General features: G+C 34.0%; 1 protein-coding gene across 1 annotated transcript in view; it reads right to left on the reverse strand.

Moving 5' to 3' along the window:
* Nucleotides 1-16,258, reverse strand: part of SMCHD1 (structural maintenance of chromosomes flexible hinge domain containing 1) — a gene marked incomplete at both ends in the record, with an annotated part of 40,487 nt that extends 24,229 nt beyond the window's left edge. The window contains 16 exons of the mRNA XM_010174749.1: nucleotides 570-704; nucleotides 1,429-1,568; nucleotides 3,244-3,316; nucleotides 5,171-5,267; nucleotides 5,516-5,660; nucleotides 10,736-10,855; nucleotides 10,935-11,012; nucleotides 11,990-12,103; nucleotides 12,262-12,344; nucleotides 12,618-12,724; nucleotides 13,176-13,289; nucleotides 13,427-13,624; nucleotides 14,477-14,660; nucleotides 14,758-14,878; nucleotides 15,697-15,907; nucleotides 16,165-16,258. Coding sequence (XP_010173051.1) covers nucleotides 570-704; nucleotides 1,429-1,568; nucleotides 3,244-3,316; nucleotides 5,171-5,267; nucleotides 5,516-5,660; nucleotides 10,736-10,855; nucleotides 10,935-11,012; nucleotides 11,990-12,103; nucleotides 12,262-12,344; nucleotides 12,618-12,724; nucleotides 13,176-13,289; nucleotides 13,427-13,624; nucleotides 14,477-14,660; nucleotides 14,758-14,878; nucleotides 15,697-15,907; nucleotides 16,165-16,258 — 2,014 coding nt within the window. The remainder of the gene's footprint in view (nucleotides 1-569; nucleotides 705-1,428; nucleotides 1,569-3,243; nucleotides 3,317-5,170; nucleotides 5,268-5,515; nucleotides 5,661-10,735; nucleotides 10,856-10,934; nucleotides 11,013-11,989; nucleotides 12,104-12,261; nucleotides 12,345-12,617; nucleotides 12,725-13,175; nucleotides 13,290-13,426; nucleotides 13,625-14,476; nucleotides 14,661-14,757; nucleotides 14,879-15,696; nucleotides 15,908-16,164) is intronic.
* Between the last annotated feature and the right edge of the window lie 447 nt (nucleotides 16,259-16,705).

Here is a 16,705-nt window from a genome sequence, read left to right on the forward strand (position 1 = left end):
AAGTCATCTTGCCATATTAGTATTTCTTTACACATTTTTCAGATTAAACCACAGGTTTTATTTCTCCAGCAGTGTGGTTTTCCTGACTACTAGAGAACTGTGATGTTCAACAGCATTTAAAAAATTCAAACTTCAAGAGCTTTAAGACTGAAATGCTAAATGAAGTTATTGATTTTTAGCCTTTGAAAAAAATCTATCCTTCTTCACATGCCGCCATACCTATTTAGGCTCTAAATGTTTATGCAATTAAGGCAATTTCTCAGAAGGATCCAGGGAGTAAAAAGGGGAAGGAAATCCCAGAAATAATACATATTTCTGAAACACTTCAGGGATTTCAGAAATAAAGACTAAGACGTAAAGAAAAACCGAAAAAAAATATTAAAATTTGTATTTTTATGATTTCCTAGAGAGGAAAAAAGGGCAGCCATCTGATTATCAGGCTTATGGTAACTAAACCAGTAGCTTTTGGGAGTTAAGTTGATTCATAAAAGACTTCACTACACCACCAAGACAATACAATAAACTGTTTTCAGTCTTTTGTTCATCTAAACATCCCAATCAATACTTACAAGAATTTCAATCCTTGCTTTCAGCACCTGGTCTTTCTTGATATTCTGTACATGTATAACTGGACCAGTTAAAATGTTTGTTCCCGCATTACTGCAGTCCACAGAATATACAGGAAGGTTTGAAGCACCTAAAAACTATTTAAAATGTAAAAGTAAATTTCAGGTTTCTTTTACAGAACTACTAGGATGATTCCAGAAATTATTATTTGTACGAGTTCAAATATATATAGCTTTATTTACAGTTAAATTTAATAGATTTCAGTTTTACAGAAGCCTGCAAGATCGGCACCTATATTTTTTTCACAGGTAATAAAGAGATGTGTGGAAGAAAGGAAGAAGTTAGAGAAGTAAAATTTACTGTCTATTCAACTACTTATATCAACACATTAACATTAGTCTTTTGCCATTACGCAATAAATTCAATTAAGTTTTAAAATAAACCTCTTTTTCATTAATTTTCTAAAAATCACACATTAACCAGAATTTAAATATCAACACACCATCATACTACTGCAGACCCACTCTACAGGAAGAGAATGTATGCATATAAAGTGTAAGTGCTTATGATAACAGTCTTATCTAATCTTAATTTTAGGCACTAGACTTATATTTTCATCTTTAAAAACAAAAATCAATTATCTTCCATTTCTAAGGACAGGTTCCTCTGATTCCGAAACTTACTGAATGACTCATAATAGATGAGGCAAAAGAGTCACAGTTATGGCTACTAAGCTACAGAAACTTCAAAAGCATTATTAAAGATAGTAGGTTCTATCTAGATGCCAAAATAGGTTCTCTTCGCAGCCCTTTAAAAAGCAAGTATCAACATCCTTATGACATATAATAAAATGCAGTCTACCTTACAGTGAACTATCAACTTTGGCTGTGATGTTATATTTCCTGATTCATCCAGTACTTCAACCTGAAAGGGGAAAGCTGTACCATTTTCAATCTTTAGAACTTCAGAATCTGGTTTTACTTTCAATTGATGAGGAGGGCCTGTAAAAATGCACAGTTGCAGAACCGTGGTTATACTTTGGCTAACTTACGAGACACTGGATTTCAGATTTTACTATCACACAGATCTCTAAGTTTTAAAAGTTAAGCTACCAAGGTAGCTGTGGCAACAAAGCATTTAGACCAATTCAAGTGTATTGGTTTACACCAAGAAGCTCTAGACACTTCCAATCCATCCATACATACCACCTGCCAATCTTTTGAATGAATTCAGTGAAGAACAGTTAGACAAACATGACAAACTTCAGCATATACAAGAGGTACACACACCATATAGTGCTATTTACATACTATAGGGCTTCACATGCATCAAAAAAACCTGGAGCTTTCTCCTGACATGTTAAAACCAAAGATACTAAGGTTGAGATATCTGATCAATTATGATGTGCAGTGGTTTAATTACCAAAGTTACCACAGTTAAAACTTGCAGGCAAATAAAAGAAAATTTTGTTGGCATTACTTGGATAGTAAAATGAAGCTATTCAAGTAAGTTTACTCCCTGGAAAATACAACTATTTTATCATTTTTAAAAAAGCCAAGGAAGTAGTAGATTACTATTAAAAGACAAGTTCTGAAGGAACAAAGAAGGCCATTTTTCAGAAACATCCTTTATACATCATTCATTAAAACTTCAATTTCAAACTCACTGGTTGAAGAACAGGAAAGACTGAAATAGCTTTTACTAGCTCCTTCCTCTAAAAACAGCTTTAAAAGCCAAAGATAAGTCCAATGAGAATAAAGAAGTAGCAAAGCATATCTACATTGCTGAAAGCAAAAGATTCTAATGAAGGATGAAGTTGCCCTCAGTCCAAGGTAAATAACTAAGCAATACACAAGACAGTCTGTCTCAAGTCAGATCATTCCTCTCAGTTTTCTACATTAAGCCTTAACTCTTCAAAAGATAAAGAATAATGGAATAAAGTGTGCACTGTTGGTCTAACAAAGCTTGTCCCTGCAAAATGAGATGGGAAAGTCTAAAGTTTGGTAATCTGGGAGGCCAAAAATCAGCCTTCGAACTATATCTCTCAAATCCAGAAAAACCCAGGAAACAAGGGATAACAGGTATCACATAAGAGAACCTTTAGTATCAAGATACCCACAAAACACAGAATTGTGGTAAGGGCAATGGACTTAGAGACTTTATATTCCTCTCTTGCATTATAATAAAGTCAATGTGAAACAAAAAATTACAGACACAATCCCAACTGCTAAAGCATCCCTCATTTGCTGGGGTAAGAAACTGAAGGAGCACTTATTCCTTCACAAGATGTTTTCCAGAGATAGAACAAGTCAATGCAGATTAGTACAAGCCAAAGGGCTTATGCTGAACAAAACCAAGATAAGAAATTAATTCATTCAATGGTGCTAAGTTAGAAAAATATTTAATATAATTTTAAAAATAAGTGAAAAACCAGTCTCAAGTAAGCAGACAAATTCTAGCTGTGAGAATAAAGGACAGAATTTGGCTGTGAGTTTGATGTTATTCCTGACAAGAATGACACGCCCTTAGCTTTATTTAGTTTTAGTCATTACTTGGATGAGCTAGAATAATCTTCACCCCCCCTAAATATTTTACCTTCTTGGGAAAAAAAGTATTTCATTAACAGTGTTGGAATAAAGTTCAACAGAATTCTCTAAATATTGTAAGGATACTTACCAGGCTGCAATCTTATTTTAAAGATTTGTGTGTCTTCTTTCAAACCAGGAAGAGTAACCTTCAGATTAAAGTTCTAATGAAAAGAATATTTTAAATATTAACCTTAAACAAAACCAGATCATAAATTATTTCACACAGTCATGTCAATTCATATCTATGTAAATTTCAGAAGTCTATCCAAATTTTCTTGCACTGCTACATAAATCAAGATTTTTTTTTCAGGTACTGAATTCTGTCTTTTTCATGTCAGTATTCCTAGAGATGTTCAATCAGAGATTTGCATGTTAAACTACATGGTTCTGAAACCATTAAAAGCAGCTATCATAACTTGTGGTTTCCTGCTTAGACACTGTTTTAGTGTGGAAAAAAACACATCAGTTAAAAAGTAGTTTTAAAGAAAGAGTCTGCAAGTTCTGTGTTTGTAATTCCTTAACTATTTACCTGAAGCAAGCTACCACAACTACTATCCATCTCACCTTCGAATAAGGCCATACGAAAACCAAATGCTGTAGAACTGCATCACTAAAACTGATTTTCACATTACAATCAGAGAAAGCAGCAGTGTAATCAGTAGTTAATCAATCAGAGAACAAAGCAGTCAAATCAACTTTTAAGGTGCTGAAAATTTCTCCTATGTTCTCCTCCGCTTCTCATTTTAAATTAAGCACTGAAAATACATTTTATTTATGTTCTTAAATTATTTGTTCTTTTTACTCTGTTGTCCCACCATCCTGCTTTTTGCCATTATTTTTCATTGCCATCTTAAACAGTCCTGTTTTCATAGAAATTAGAATCTCTACTTTCAGTGTCAGTTCCTGTATTGTCTCTGACATTTTATGCAATTAAGCAACATGAGAAAATAACACCCCTTTTTTTTCCATTATTATGGTATGGTATTATTTCTGTACTGCAGGTTCCTTAAATGAGTCTTGGTCTTGCCCCTCACCAAATTTATGTCTTGATACAGCCTGGCCCTTCTGCTCCTACACACTTTATTTTCCACAATCCACCTCTATCTTGCCCTTTACCTTAAATTGTAAGCTTTACCTACAAAACTTATTGCCTTCAACACCCTCCAGTTTTCAATAAGCACGTTTATACCTCTTCTCTTGACACACCTTTCCACCAACAACATTATTTGGTTTTCTCTAAGCAACGAGATCAACATTATAATGAAGTATCTTCAGCTACCTCACTTCCTAGCTTTGTCTTGCTAGACTGCAAGACTAAATGAAAGGATTAGGGCCTGGTTAGAATACTGTGTAAGTATGCCATATATATGAATTTAAAATTATTTTTAAAGTCTTCAAATCTGTATTTCTCAGAAGCATTAAGATCTGTTTTACGAAATAAATCTTTTTAGCATGTAACATACAAGTGGGGTTTTTTACACTAAATTGGTAGCTTGACTAGATGCTGAGAATCCGTCAGTAACAGGTTGGATTTGGATGACATGTATTTGCTACAGAAGTGAAAACAGCATTTCTGAAACATCTAGAGAAGCTTGAGTAGTTACCACACATATTAACTATTACTACTCATAATTTCAACTACAAGAATGAAAGATTTCAGTGCTCCCTATGCTATTTCAGTGCAAAATTCACCAGGATGATTTGGCTTAAATCAATTTCAGCACCAGTTTAAATGGAGATATCTGATTTAACATGCTGGATGCTACCTCACACCCATGTATTGCTCAGCCCCTCTAGCTCCAGTCCCATCAGCTAACAGTGCAGCTGTGGGAAAGGCAAATTGCTCAAGGTAGAGCTGTAAGAGATAATTTGAAAATATCCCAAGAAATACCTGTAGTCATTAGCGTAGACCAAACTTAGATAACACTACATGACAATCCATTTTACACAATTTACAAAAATTATTATTATTATTTTTTAAATATGTTACTTCAAGTCTAAATTCATTAGCCTACCTTGCCCTGGCAACTATTTACACAGCCTTTAGCAGTGACACCTTTAATGATGCACTTTGTTCCTACAGTTATTTCTTCGTACTCCAGTGTCAATCCACTAATAAAACACATAGAAAACAAAACACAATCAATTTAAAAACAAACACAGTGTTCTGATATACAAGATATATTCAGATATTCTTATGGAAATAGAAGCAAAAATGCCAGGTAATTAATGTGAAAAGTATCCAGTATATCACTCAGACAAAATCCAAAGAATTACTATATTAATGTTACATGAAGAAACAACAGGGGAAAAAAAGAAAAAAAAAAAAAAAAAGAAAAAAAAAAAGATGCTTGAATTACCTAGCTTCAAGAACTGGTTTAATGACAGTTGTCAGCTGTGTTGCATGACCAAATTCATCCTGTAATTCCAAAGGAATATTAAAAGGCACTCCAACTCGAAAAGGAAGGTCCAAAAGACCCACTGAAAATTTCTCTGGTTTGCCCTCTAAGAGAAAAGAATAATACATTTTTAGGAGGAATTATGTATGTTCCTTGGCTTTTCCTTAACTGAGGCTGCAATTAAGACAAGAGGCAGTCAGCCTCAAAGTAAATATGCTGTTCAGAATACTGTTGTAAACAAAAATCATGGTTTACTGACTGATCCTCCTTTTTAAAAACTTACATTAACATAAAACCAACAGTTAAAACATAATAGCAGTAGACTGCAGTATAAAAAACATAACAGTAGAGCCAAAACTTGCAAAGTACTTAGAACATCAATACAGCACCTGAAAGTTCCTTGTGGACAGCTTTTCTTAAACATTTAATTGCTTTAACTCTGTAAAAATAAAATCATTCATGCAACAAAACATTTTTGTTCTACAACTATCCCAAATTTGAGAGATAAAGATAAGTAATGATGAGTATTTGAAAAAGAAATTAGTGCATCCTTCCTGTGAAATCAGTCCCTGTTAGACTGCCTTTGATTAGGCACTAAAAAATGAGACCAGTAATGAATATGGGAGCTTGCAAATCAGTAATGTTTCGTGCACTCAAGCTGTCTTGGCCAAGTGGCTTTTGAAAAAATAAGCTATACAGTGCTGAGCTAAATGGTAGATAAATAAACTATCAAATTATTTTTGATTCAAATTAACACCCGCTTTCAATACGTACAGGTGTAATTATTGGGCAGCTTCTTTGCACAAGAGATGTGAAACTCATGGGGGGAGGGAAAACGTTATCTTTTATTGGCCAAAATTATTTTAACAGTTACAGCAACAGAAAGACCTCAACCTTTCAGTGTTTACAATTTTATTTACAAGTGAATGATAAAACTGTAAAATGATTTGACAAAATAACAGTAAAAGAAGTTCTGCACTGTCCAAGTGAATAACTACCAAAAGAATGTGTCTGAATTTAAAACAAAAACTTACAGATTAATTTAGGAAGTTTGGTTTTAACTGAATTTACAACAAACTTTTTAGCTTACCAAGAAGAACTCTAAACACTGAAAAGCAATGTGCTGTTAGAGAAATAAAATAATTTGTTTTTCATACAAAAACACTGTTGATTTCAGTTTAGATTTGAATTCTTCTTTCCTGGATTTTTAGAATCTACATATATAAAGGTCACACAAATGTTAATATTTTGTAATAACGAGTGTGAGAATTTATGGCTGCCTCTCAGACAACACAAAACTGCAAAAACAAGGACTTGAAATATTCACTTTTCAAGACTGAAGATATTAAATCAAATTATCTTCTGACTAGATAAAAAAGCAGTAACAGATAGCAAAAGTTGGTTTCAGTACCCCTTGTGTTAAAAGTAACAAACTACTAATTTACTAGATTTTTAGACTGTATATTCATTTCCGAGGAGATCTGTTCATTTCAACTCCTATGGCCAAACGAACCTTTAATTGAAGGCTGCCATGCTGGGGAATGCCACAGTAATATTGAAAAAGAATTTTTAAAATTCAGAATGTAACTTTGCAACTTTGTAACTTTGGCAAAAATATTCTCTTTTAGCTTTGATAAACAGAGACAAAGAAGGAGCAGACAAGATTCATTTATGTATTCATTCAAAGAAGAGATTTTTTCTTTCCTTTTATTTTCTTGGAACTTCACAGAAGTGTCTTGATACTTCAATGCCAAGTTTTCAGACTAATGTTTAAATAATTACTCTTTTCAAGTAATGTTAAATATTTTTTCTGTATTATCATACAATAACACCTCTTTCTTCTCTGCCAACAATACCTTTATAGAAGCTTTCAGAAGAATATGCTACAAAGAACTCTTTTTTGCCTAAAGGGTTTGCATTCCAAACCTCTATTTTTGTGGAAAAAATAGAAGGCTACCAAAAGCATCTATTTTTTCTTGATCTTCCAGAAGCAGATGCTAGCTCTAGCTCCCAAACTTGTCATGAAAATATCCATTTTAATATTAAATGCAATAATTGGTGGTTAGCAACAACTAAAACATCAGTATGCTATCAACATTATTCTCATACCAAAACACAGTACTAAAGCAGTTACTAGTAAGAAAATTAACTCTATCTCTCCCCATCCCCCTGCAGATAAAACTCACAGAATGTTTGAGGTTGGAAGGGTTCCATGAAGTCATCTTGTCCAACCCCCCTGGCTCTAAGCAGGGCCACCTAGCTGCTCAGGAACTTGCCCAGACAGCTTTTGAATATCCCCAAGAATGGAGACTTCACAACCTCTTGGACAATCTGTGCCAGTGCTCAGTCACCTCTATAGCCAAAAGTGTTTCCTGATGTTCAGAGGGAACCTCTGTGTTTCAGGTTGTGTCCGTGCCTCTGGTCCTGTCACTGGGCACCACTGAAAAGAGCCTGGCACCACCTTCTTCCTTTAGGTATTTATCGACATTGATAAGATCCCCATGAATCTTCTCTTCTCCAGGCAGAGCAGCCCCAGCTCTCCCAGCCTTTCTTCACACGAGATATGCTCCAGTTCCTTCATCATCTTCATGGCCCTCCAGTATGTCTATGTCTCTGTGTTGTAATGTAATGTGCCCACAACTGAACACAATTCTCCAGTTGTGGCCTCATCAGTGCTAAGCAGAGAGGAAGGATCACCTCCCTCAACCTGCTGGCAACACTCCTAATGCAGCCCAAGATGCTGTTGCCTTTCTTTGCAGCAAGAGCACATTATTCACTCATGTTCACCCTGTTGTCCACAACGCTTTCTTGGGCCACTTTTCTGTCCAGCAACCTTATCCCATGGAACTCCACCAGGCAGGTCTTTGAGGAGGCCAAAATCTTCTCTCCTGAAGTTGGGTTGTGAGCTTCCTTTTTGCCCTCCTTCTTCCTTTCATGATCCTGAACTCTACTATCTCATGGTCATAGAAGGCAAGGCTGCCTTCAACCTTCATATCTCCAACGAGTCCCTCCCTGTTTGTATGAGGTCCACCAGAGCACCTCTCCTTATTGGTTCCTCTATCAATTGAATCAGGAAGTTGTTGCTGATGCACTCCAGGAACCTCCTGGATTGCTTATGCCCTGCTGTGCTGTCCTTCCAGCAGATATTGGGGTGGTTGAAGTTCCCCACAAAGACCAAAGTCTATGAACATGACGCTGCTTCTGGCTGTCTGTAAAAGGCCTTGTCCATTTGTTCTCCTTGTTCAGGTGGACTATAGCAGACACCCACTACAGTGTTATCCATACTGGTTTGCTCTTTAATTCTCACTCATAAGATCTCAGTTAGCTCATCATCCACCCCCAGGCAGAGCTCCATGCATTCCACCCGTTCTCTCACAGAAAGAGTAACTTCACCTCCTTGTCTTCCTGGCCTGTTTTTCCCAAAGAGCCTATATCCACTGCGACATTCCAGTCATGTGAACCACCTCACCACATTGTCACGATTCTAGCAAGATCATAGCCCTGCTGTCTCTAACTCATCATGTTTATTCCCCATGCTGCATGCACTAGTGTACATGCAGTTCAGACAGGCATCAAAGCTTGCTGATTTCCCAGCAGAGGTTCTGGGGACTTGTCCATAATGGTGCCTTTGTAGGCATTTCCTTGCACACATGCAAATACTGGAGATGAGTCCACTTCAGCCCCATTTTGTTGATTTTGTGATTCACATCACTTCAGGCCCTTTGCTCATCAACCATGTCCATCACTCCCTCATAGGGCTGATGGTAACTCTCTTCCTCCCCTGTCCTTCCTTGTTCAATTTTGGTTTAGTTTTTGCTACTTCAGAAAAGTGCGAAGTCTCAGCATGGCAAAAGTGCTGAACAAAACTTTTCCCTCTGAACTGGAAACTGAGAGCCAGAGACCAAGAGAAGATCTATTTTTTTAATGCAAACAAGTTAAGCCACAAATTTTTGGATTACTATTTACAAGCACACTTACATAAAAGGATGAGTCTTGGTGATAAGACCGAAAACGGGCTGTATAATCCACAGTTAGGATGTATTTTTGCAAATTAATTTAGCAAGTAAATAACTACAGATTTTCTTTAAGATTAATTATGATGTACAGAATCAAAAGTAGATTTCTGTTTTTAATCCTATGAAATCTTATGTACAGATAACATATTGTTCCTTTATAATTTAAAATCAAATTGTGGTCCATATTTCTGGACAGAAAGAGTAACTTCAAACTAGTCTAACATCTTTAGCCTTTTTCATAAATATATGCCTATTTTCCCCAGAAATGAAGTCTTTTTAGCAAAAAGAAATAAAACGTCTTCAGAGAAAGGCTTGTAAACAAAAACTAACGGGCCACTAATAGATAAATGTACACAAGTAGATTAGGAAATAAAATGAGTATCTTAAGAGGATGAGAGAAACAACTAGCAAGGCTGTACTGGAAACATGATGTAACTGCACAGTCTTACAGTCTTGAACAATGTTATTAAGATCAGAATTCATGAATTTTCTTGGTAAGATATGATCAGTCACATGCTATTTTAGGCCACATACATACATACCAGAGTGTATGGTAAGAGAGAGTAACATCAGATATATTCAGCAGTTTTATTTATATTCTGGTATTCCAGCAGGTATTTTCTGATGGTTAATCCAAAGATACACACCCATTGTAACTGAATGAGAATTTAGTTTTGCATATGGTTCTTCTTCTAATTAAAAAAAGGAGACTTCAGTCTCAACAAACATATTTTAAATGCATAGCCTGTTTTTGAATGAGTTTCTCTCTGAGGTTTATGCATGGAAGTTGGCCTAATGAATAGTAGTTTTATGAAAGAATATTTATGTCAAAGCATAAGAGAAAAGGGTGATTCTAATTAAGTAAAAAATTACTTTTATTAAGTACATTTAGGAAAGTTCACATCAGGGAAAAGCTTTTGATTCCATCAACACTTTACTTTTTTGTAAAACTGACTGTATAGCAGAGGCAACACATGACAGGTGAGATCAAAATCTACCAGACAAAAAATTGTTTTTTCCTGAATTTATGTCATATCTGACATGCAAATGCTACTTTTCAGTACTGAAATCTGCCTCTCAACTAAAACAGTTATAATTTTGACTTATAATGAATCAAACAGAAATACGAAAAGTAAAAGAAAATTGTCATGACCGGAATTCTTACCTATAATAGTAAATTTAAATATTTTAGATGGTAGAGGCCTCCCTGCATAAGTGTCTGCGTTACTTTCATTCAATACTACTTGTAGTTTCAAAGTGTAGTTCCCAAGTTTCTGAAGATTTTCTAAGCAGAAATACAAATACAATTAGAAAACAAAAAAGCAAAATTAGAAATAAACTGAAAATATTGTATATGAACTTACCCATTTTTTTAAACCAATATGGCCATTTTCCTCCATGCTGACTGATATGGGAAATTATTTCTTTATTTCCAGTAGGTGCTGAAAAAACAAGCAATTAGCTACATATATTTGGATTTTACACCATAATTCTTATTTTTTTTCAATTATTACTATCACTTCTTATTAAGTATTACTATAACTTCTAAATCTAATACATACAAATTCAGTTTCACAATTAATCATGATCACAGCTAAAAAAATGAATTCTCAATCTAACTTCATTTTAATTAAAAATTGCTAGCCTCAGACACATTAAACTGAAAGCAGCAAGTCTGTAAAGTTGAATTTTATTAGCTCTTCGATTATATGTTCCTCATTATGTCTGAGCAGATGTAGGCTGCCCATTGCACACAGGCAGCGGATCAACTTGATAAATGACTATAGCAAATTAGCTTAAATGGGAGCAACGGTAAAAATGAGCAGTTGACTGAATGTATAATCAAGGAAAAAAGAACATTCCTTATTTGCCTCAAATGAGTGTATATCTGTCTTTATAAACACTTCTGCAGCATTAAGACACATCCAAAAAGAGACCACATTGACACTTTGAGGCAATTTTTTAGTGACTGATTCTATAAACATAGAATAACATTTATTGTTTGAAACTTCAAGAGGCATTAATATATTTGTTTTTCAAAATATAATTTAGAATAAATACAGAACGTGACTGCAGTAAGACTCCACAGAATAAAAAGAAATGCAGTAAAAGATACACATTATTTTATAGCTAAGCACAACTGTTTCAGATCCTGTTCTTGCAGCAAATTGCATACATAAGATAAAGTAACAGCTGTCAATTTTCTTAGGTGTATTTCTTTGAATGTGTGATTCTGGAAGTATTGGGTTATTAAAACAAAGTTTGGTGGTGTTTTGTAGTAAGAGCTAATTCAGTTTTCTGTATCGGGTTTTTTAACAGAACTTCTCGAGTGATGGTTTCCTATTGCAGTGTAAACTGCCATCAATTAAACTGAAAGTTTAAGGTATAAAGACTCAGTTAAATATACTGAAATACTTACAATGTAAAATAACTTTGAGTTCAACAAGAAGTTTCTTTGAACCTCCATGGCTTGTACCTGGAAGTTTCTGCATTGCTTCTCCTTTTTTATTCAAAATTTCTATTCTTAACGCTCCTGTATTTAAAAGGAAAAATGATGAACTTTTAAAATATGCTGTGTCTTATAAGTGATTGAAGATTTCTGAATACTTGGGGTTTTTTAAATAAGAGTACAAAATATATTTTTAATTTGACATTTTACTTTTTAGTATTTAGAAGAAAAAAATAATATACCTATTGGTGTACCAGCAAATCTTGTTTCATTTGGTATTAACTCATCTCCTTCAGGCCATGTTACTGATAATTTGTCAGGAAGTCTAGTGAAAAAAAAAGAATGAATAGTTTTTCTGTTAGTTAAAAAACAGGGTAATTTATCTACAGTATAATACACACGAAGCTAAAAAAAAACCCCAACAAACCCTTAAATATTTCTTCTTAGTTTAGAGTTCTAGTTTTTTTTTTTGTTTCTCCTGAAATAGCTAACTGCTTTCCCATTTGGGAATAAAAGTGAACTTTTTTTTGGTTCCTGAAGAAGTACTAAAACTGTTAGTAGGATCTCCACAAGTTAATAATTAAAAATTAGAGCTTACCTTGCCATTTCATCCTCTATGTATTTTTTAACAGCTTTATCAGACACTGTTCTGTCAAGTTTTGAGATTGGAATAGTTTTCATTTCAGCATACAATGCCTGAGGTTCCTGAAAAAAAATTGAGTGCAGTTATGAACAGCCATATTATAATACATCAGAGAAGAAATACCTCCCTATCAAGGGACTAGACAAGTAGGAATAGACATAATGCAATATGCTAACAAATACTACGTGGTGACACCACAAGACACTGTTCTAAAATTTGCTGAAAGCACCAGGGTTAAGAATGGATGCACAACGTACTATTGATAGTAACTGTGATACTCTATTTCATATGCAAATTTAAGTAAATCAGATCACTGATAACGAATAATAATTTTAATATATTTACACTAAAACTAATGTAACCAAGTAGTTTATTTCTAGATTGCTGAATCTCAAAAAATACCATAATATTAAACAGTTATTTAAAAGTACTTTATCTAAGTCTGACCCAAGATTATGTTTGAAGAGTCCACAGGCACACTAGACACACGAATCCTTTTTATATTTGTCTTACCAAAGCAATTTGAACCTCTCCTCCAGTGGCAAATATATCCCCATCATGGTCTCCATACAAAAAAAATTTCTCAATAGTTCCATAGAATATTGGAAGAGTCTTAACAGTTTTCACCTGTAAAGAGAAGACAACAATTACTGTCAATAAATTACTTCTGCATCAAATGTACAGTATTTGCCTTTTATAGGGTTCAAATGCTCTACTACAAAACAAACGAACAAAACCCCAACATCAGTGAACAACTATTTTACCAGCTGTCCAGTTTTGTATGTCTTCCCATCCCACTCTATTGCAGCATATATTGTCCAAGGGCTCTGCATTCTTTTGGATGGTAAATCACTACGTGTAGTTATTCCTTTAAAAACTGTGAATTTTATCTGTTTGTCATATTTTTCATGACAGTCTTTGAGCCACAAAGCAAATTCTCTATCAATTTTCATTCGCTGCTCCTACAAAGAAATTACAAAATAAACACGTATCATTAATGTATTACAAAATTTAAATCTGACAACTTCAGAAATATGAACAATTATAAAAGCACAGTGATACTGTACTTAAAAAAATGGATTCTTTAGCTTGGAAACACTACAAAATTCTAGGAAAGCTATAATTCAAGACAGAAAAAGTGTTTACCCCAGCACCCATATTCCTCTATGAAAAGTGTCTTTCCACAAAAACTGTAATATAACAACTAGATAAAGTAATTGTTTAAGAAAATAAAAGGAAAAAGACTAAATTTTATTTTTTCAGATTTAAAGAGTCAGCTTTACTATTCACTAAAACGATAGAAGGATTTGCGTTGGAAGGGACCTTTAAAAGTCATCTAGTCCAACTTCTCTGCAGTACACCAGGTTGCTCAGAGCCCCATCCAGCCTGGCTTTGAACGCTTCCAGGGATGGGACTTCAACAACCTCTCTGGGCAACCTGTTCCAGTGTTTCACCACCCTCACTGTAAAAAAATTCTTCCTTATATCTACTCTAAATCTACCCTCTATTAATTTAAAACCATTATCCCTTGTCCTATTGCTACAGGCCCTGCTAAAAAGTTTGTCCCCATCTCACTTATAGGCCCCCTTTAAGTACTGAATGGCCAAAAAAACCCCACCACACCCCAACACAAAAGCCCCCCCAAAACCTGACAGAAGTGTCTGCTACAAAGTCCTGCAAAAATGCGCAAGGTGAAAGTTCTTCAGAAACCAGGCAATATTCAGTCACAAACAAATGACCAGTGAGTAAAGGTTTCCGTATCAAATGCATTAAACTTTGCCAAGAAGAAACACTTAACAGAATAAAATGATTACCTGTCCATTGAAGATTCTCGTAAACAGAGTATTCTTATCTTTTAACTTCAGCTCCAGATCCATGAAAGTGAGTTTGTTTGTGCTGACCTGGAACTTGTCATTGGTAAATAACACACCAGAAATTCTGTTGTAGCATTCAATTGGTGCTAATCCTCTCTTCTTTGGAGGAGCGCACCAGTCAAAACTTAAACAAAAGTAGAAAGATATTAAAAACATTTTTTATAGAGTTTTATATTATAGAAACAGACTGGTTTACATTGTAGAAACAGATGATCACTTACTCTTCCACAGTTGTGTATGGTATTAATCTTCCATTCCAAAAGCATTCAAAAATAGGCCTTTTTCCTCTGGCACCCTTGTCTACTATGAAGCAGTCGTCATCATCGTCATCATCATTTAATTCTTGATTAAAAAGAAGACAGTCAGTCAATAAATTTCTTTAAAAACTAATATAATATCAAAAAAGAGAGCAGTCTAAATTAAGGATTAAGCTATACGTATTAATTTAGGCACAGTAGTAGTACACACTATACCAAGCTAGGTATATGCAATATCAGGAATCTTTTTTTTCTGTTTCAGAAATACCAAGCAGAAAAACTAAGGAAAGCTAAGGAAAAATTTTAAACAGGGATTAAATAATATTACTAAATCTACGAAATTTGCAGGTTTCAATCTTGATTAAATATTACTTTTTCCTCTTAGTTTCAACAGAGGATTTTCTAATATAATAAAATCTTGTCACAATTAAACTCAAGATTAGTTTTGTTAAAAAAAAAAATAAAAAATCACCAACACAAATTATTTTAAAACTCTAGCATCTGAAAACTCATCAAGACTGGATAAAACAAATTCTAAATTAAGGACTTAGACTACATGTTGTTCTCTGCAGTATTCCAATGTAAAAAATCTCTCCAATCAAACTGCTATTGTTTTATTACTTTCTCAGAGCAAAGATCTAACAGTCAGGAAAGTGGAAATGTTTCTATCAGTTTGAAATCAGATGGTGTTATATCAAAGATTATGTTTACATGAACAACAGCAAATTTGTTCACAGGATTTGTTAATCCAGAAGAATGCAAACTTTTCTGTTCTGCCACAACTCAAATTAGATAATAATTTACACTTCAATTTATGTTGTTCTAGTTTCTATTTCATTAAAACATTTAGAGCAGTAGGACTGACTACAACAGTACTGATAAGCAGCAAATGGTATCACTCACTTGATGGAAAACATGGATCATCAGGGTATGTCTCTTTATCATACAGGAAGGGATGATATCGGATGATGCCTTCCACTATACCATCTCCTTCAACAAGTGCCTTAAACTCAAAACTATCTGCTGCAGTATTTATATACAATGTTTGCATGTCATCTTTGATCTCCCTAAGATTGACAATCTTCGGTACTTTTCCTTTTTCAAACATTGAAATCTGGAAAAAAATAAAACAAGTTGATTTTCCTTCGACCAAAAATTGTACAATAATTAGCATTTGTGACATTTATCTTAACTGTCAGCAAAATGCATTGGTTCCTATGCTGCAGCGATAAATAGTATTACTTTTTAAAAATTAAATCACATATCTTAAAATGCTGCTGTAGTTCACAATGCATGATTAGAGAGAAACAGGCATAATACGAAACAACTTGTCATAAAAGAAGAATTTTGACTAAGAATAAAATCTCTTACCTGAATGTCGATGTTGTTGAAAGGGCTTATGTCTTTTATTATAGCATTAGTTTCATTTCCTTTTGGTCCATGTATATAATAGTGATAGATATGTCTGAAAAACATTTTAAACAAAAAATAAATCTCAAAAAGTGAAATTAAAAAATTGCATATTTTAATTTTCAAAAATCAAGACAAACTCATATTTTTGTTAAAATGTAACTAGTTCATTGCATTGTTATAAATTGACACCATGAGAAAATGTATACCTGGTACAGAAGATTTACTAAAGGGAGTGAATCCTTTCACACTTTTCAACCTTCAAGTCCTTCATCCATAATCATATTAGGATCAATTTTTTGATAAAATAATTAGAAATATTACAAATCAGAAAATAATACATAACAGAAAAACTTGTGATTGTTACATGGTTACAGATCCTTTACATCAAAGTGCAAACTAATAGAACTACTGTAATTTGTTCTGCACTCTGGAGATTAGAAAGAACTAGAGCTAAAAAGCTTCCGACACATTGTTTCTGGTATCAGTTTGGTATTGATCA

Source organism: Antrostomus carolinensis, unplaced genomic scaffold (genome assembly GCF_000700745.2).
Source record: "Antrostomus carolinensis isolate BGI_N321 unplaced genomic scaffold, ASM70074v2 scaffold2189, whole genome shotgun sequence".
NCBI lineage: Eukaryota > Metazoa > Chordata > Aves > Caprimulgiformes > Caprimulgidae > Antrostomus > Antrostomus carolinensis.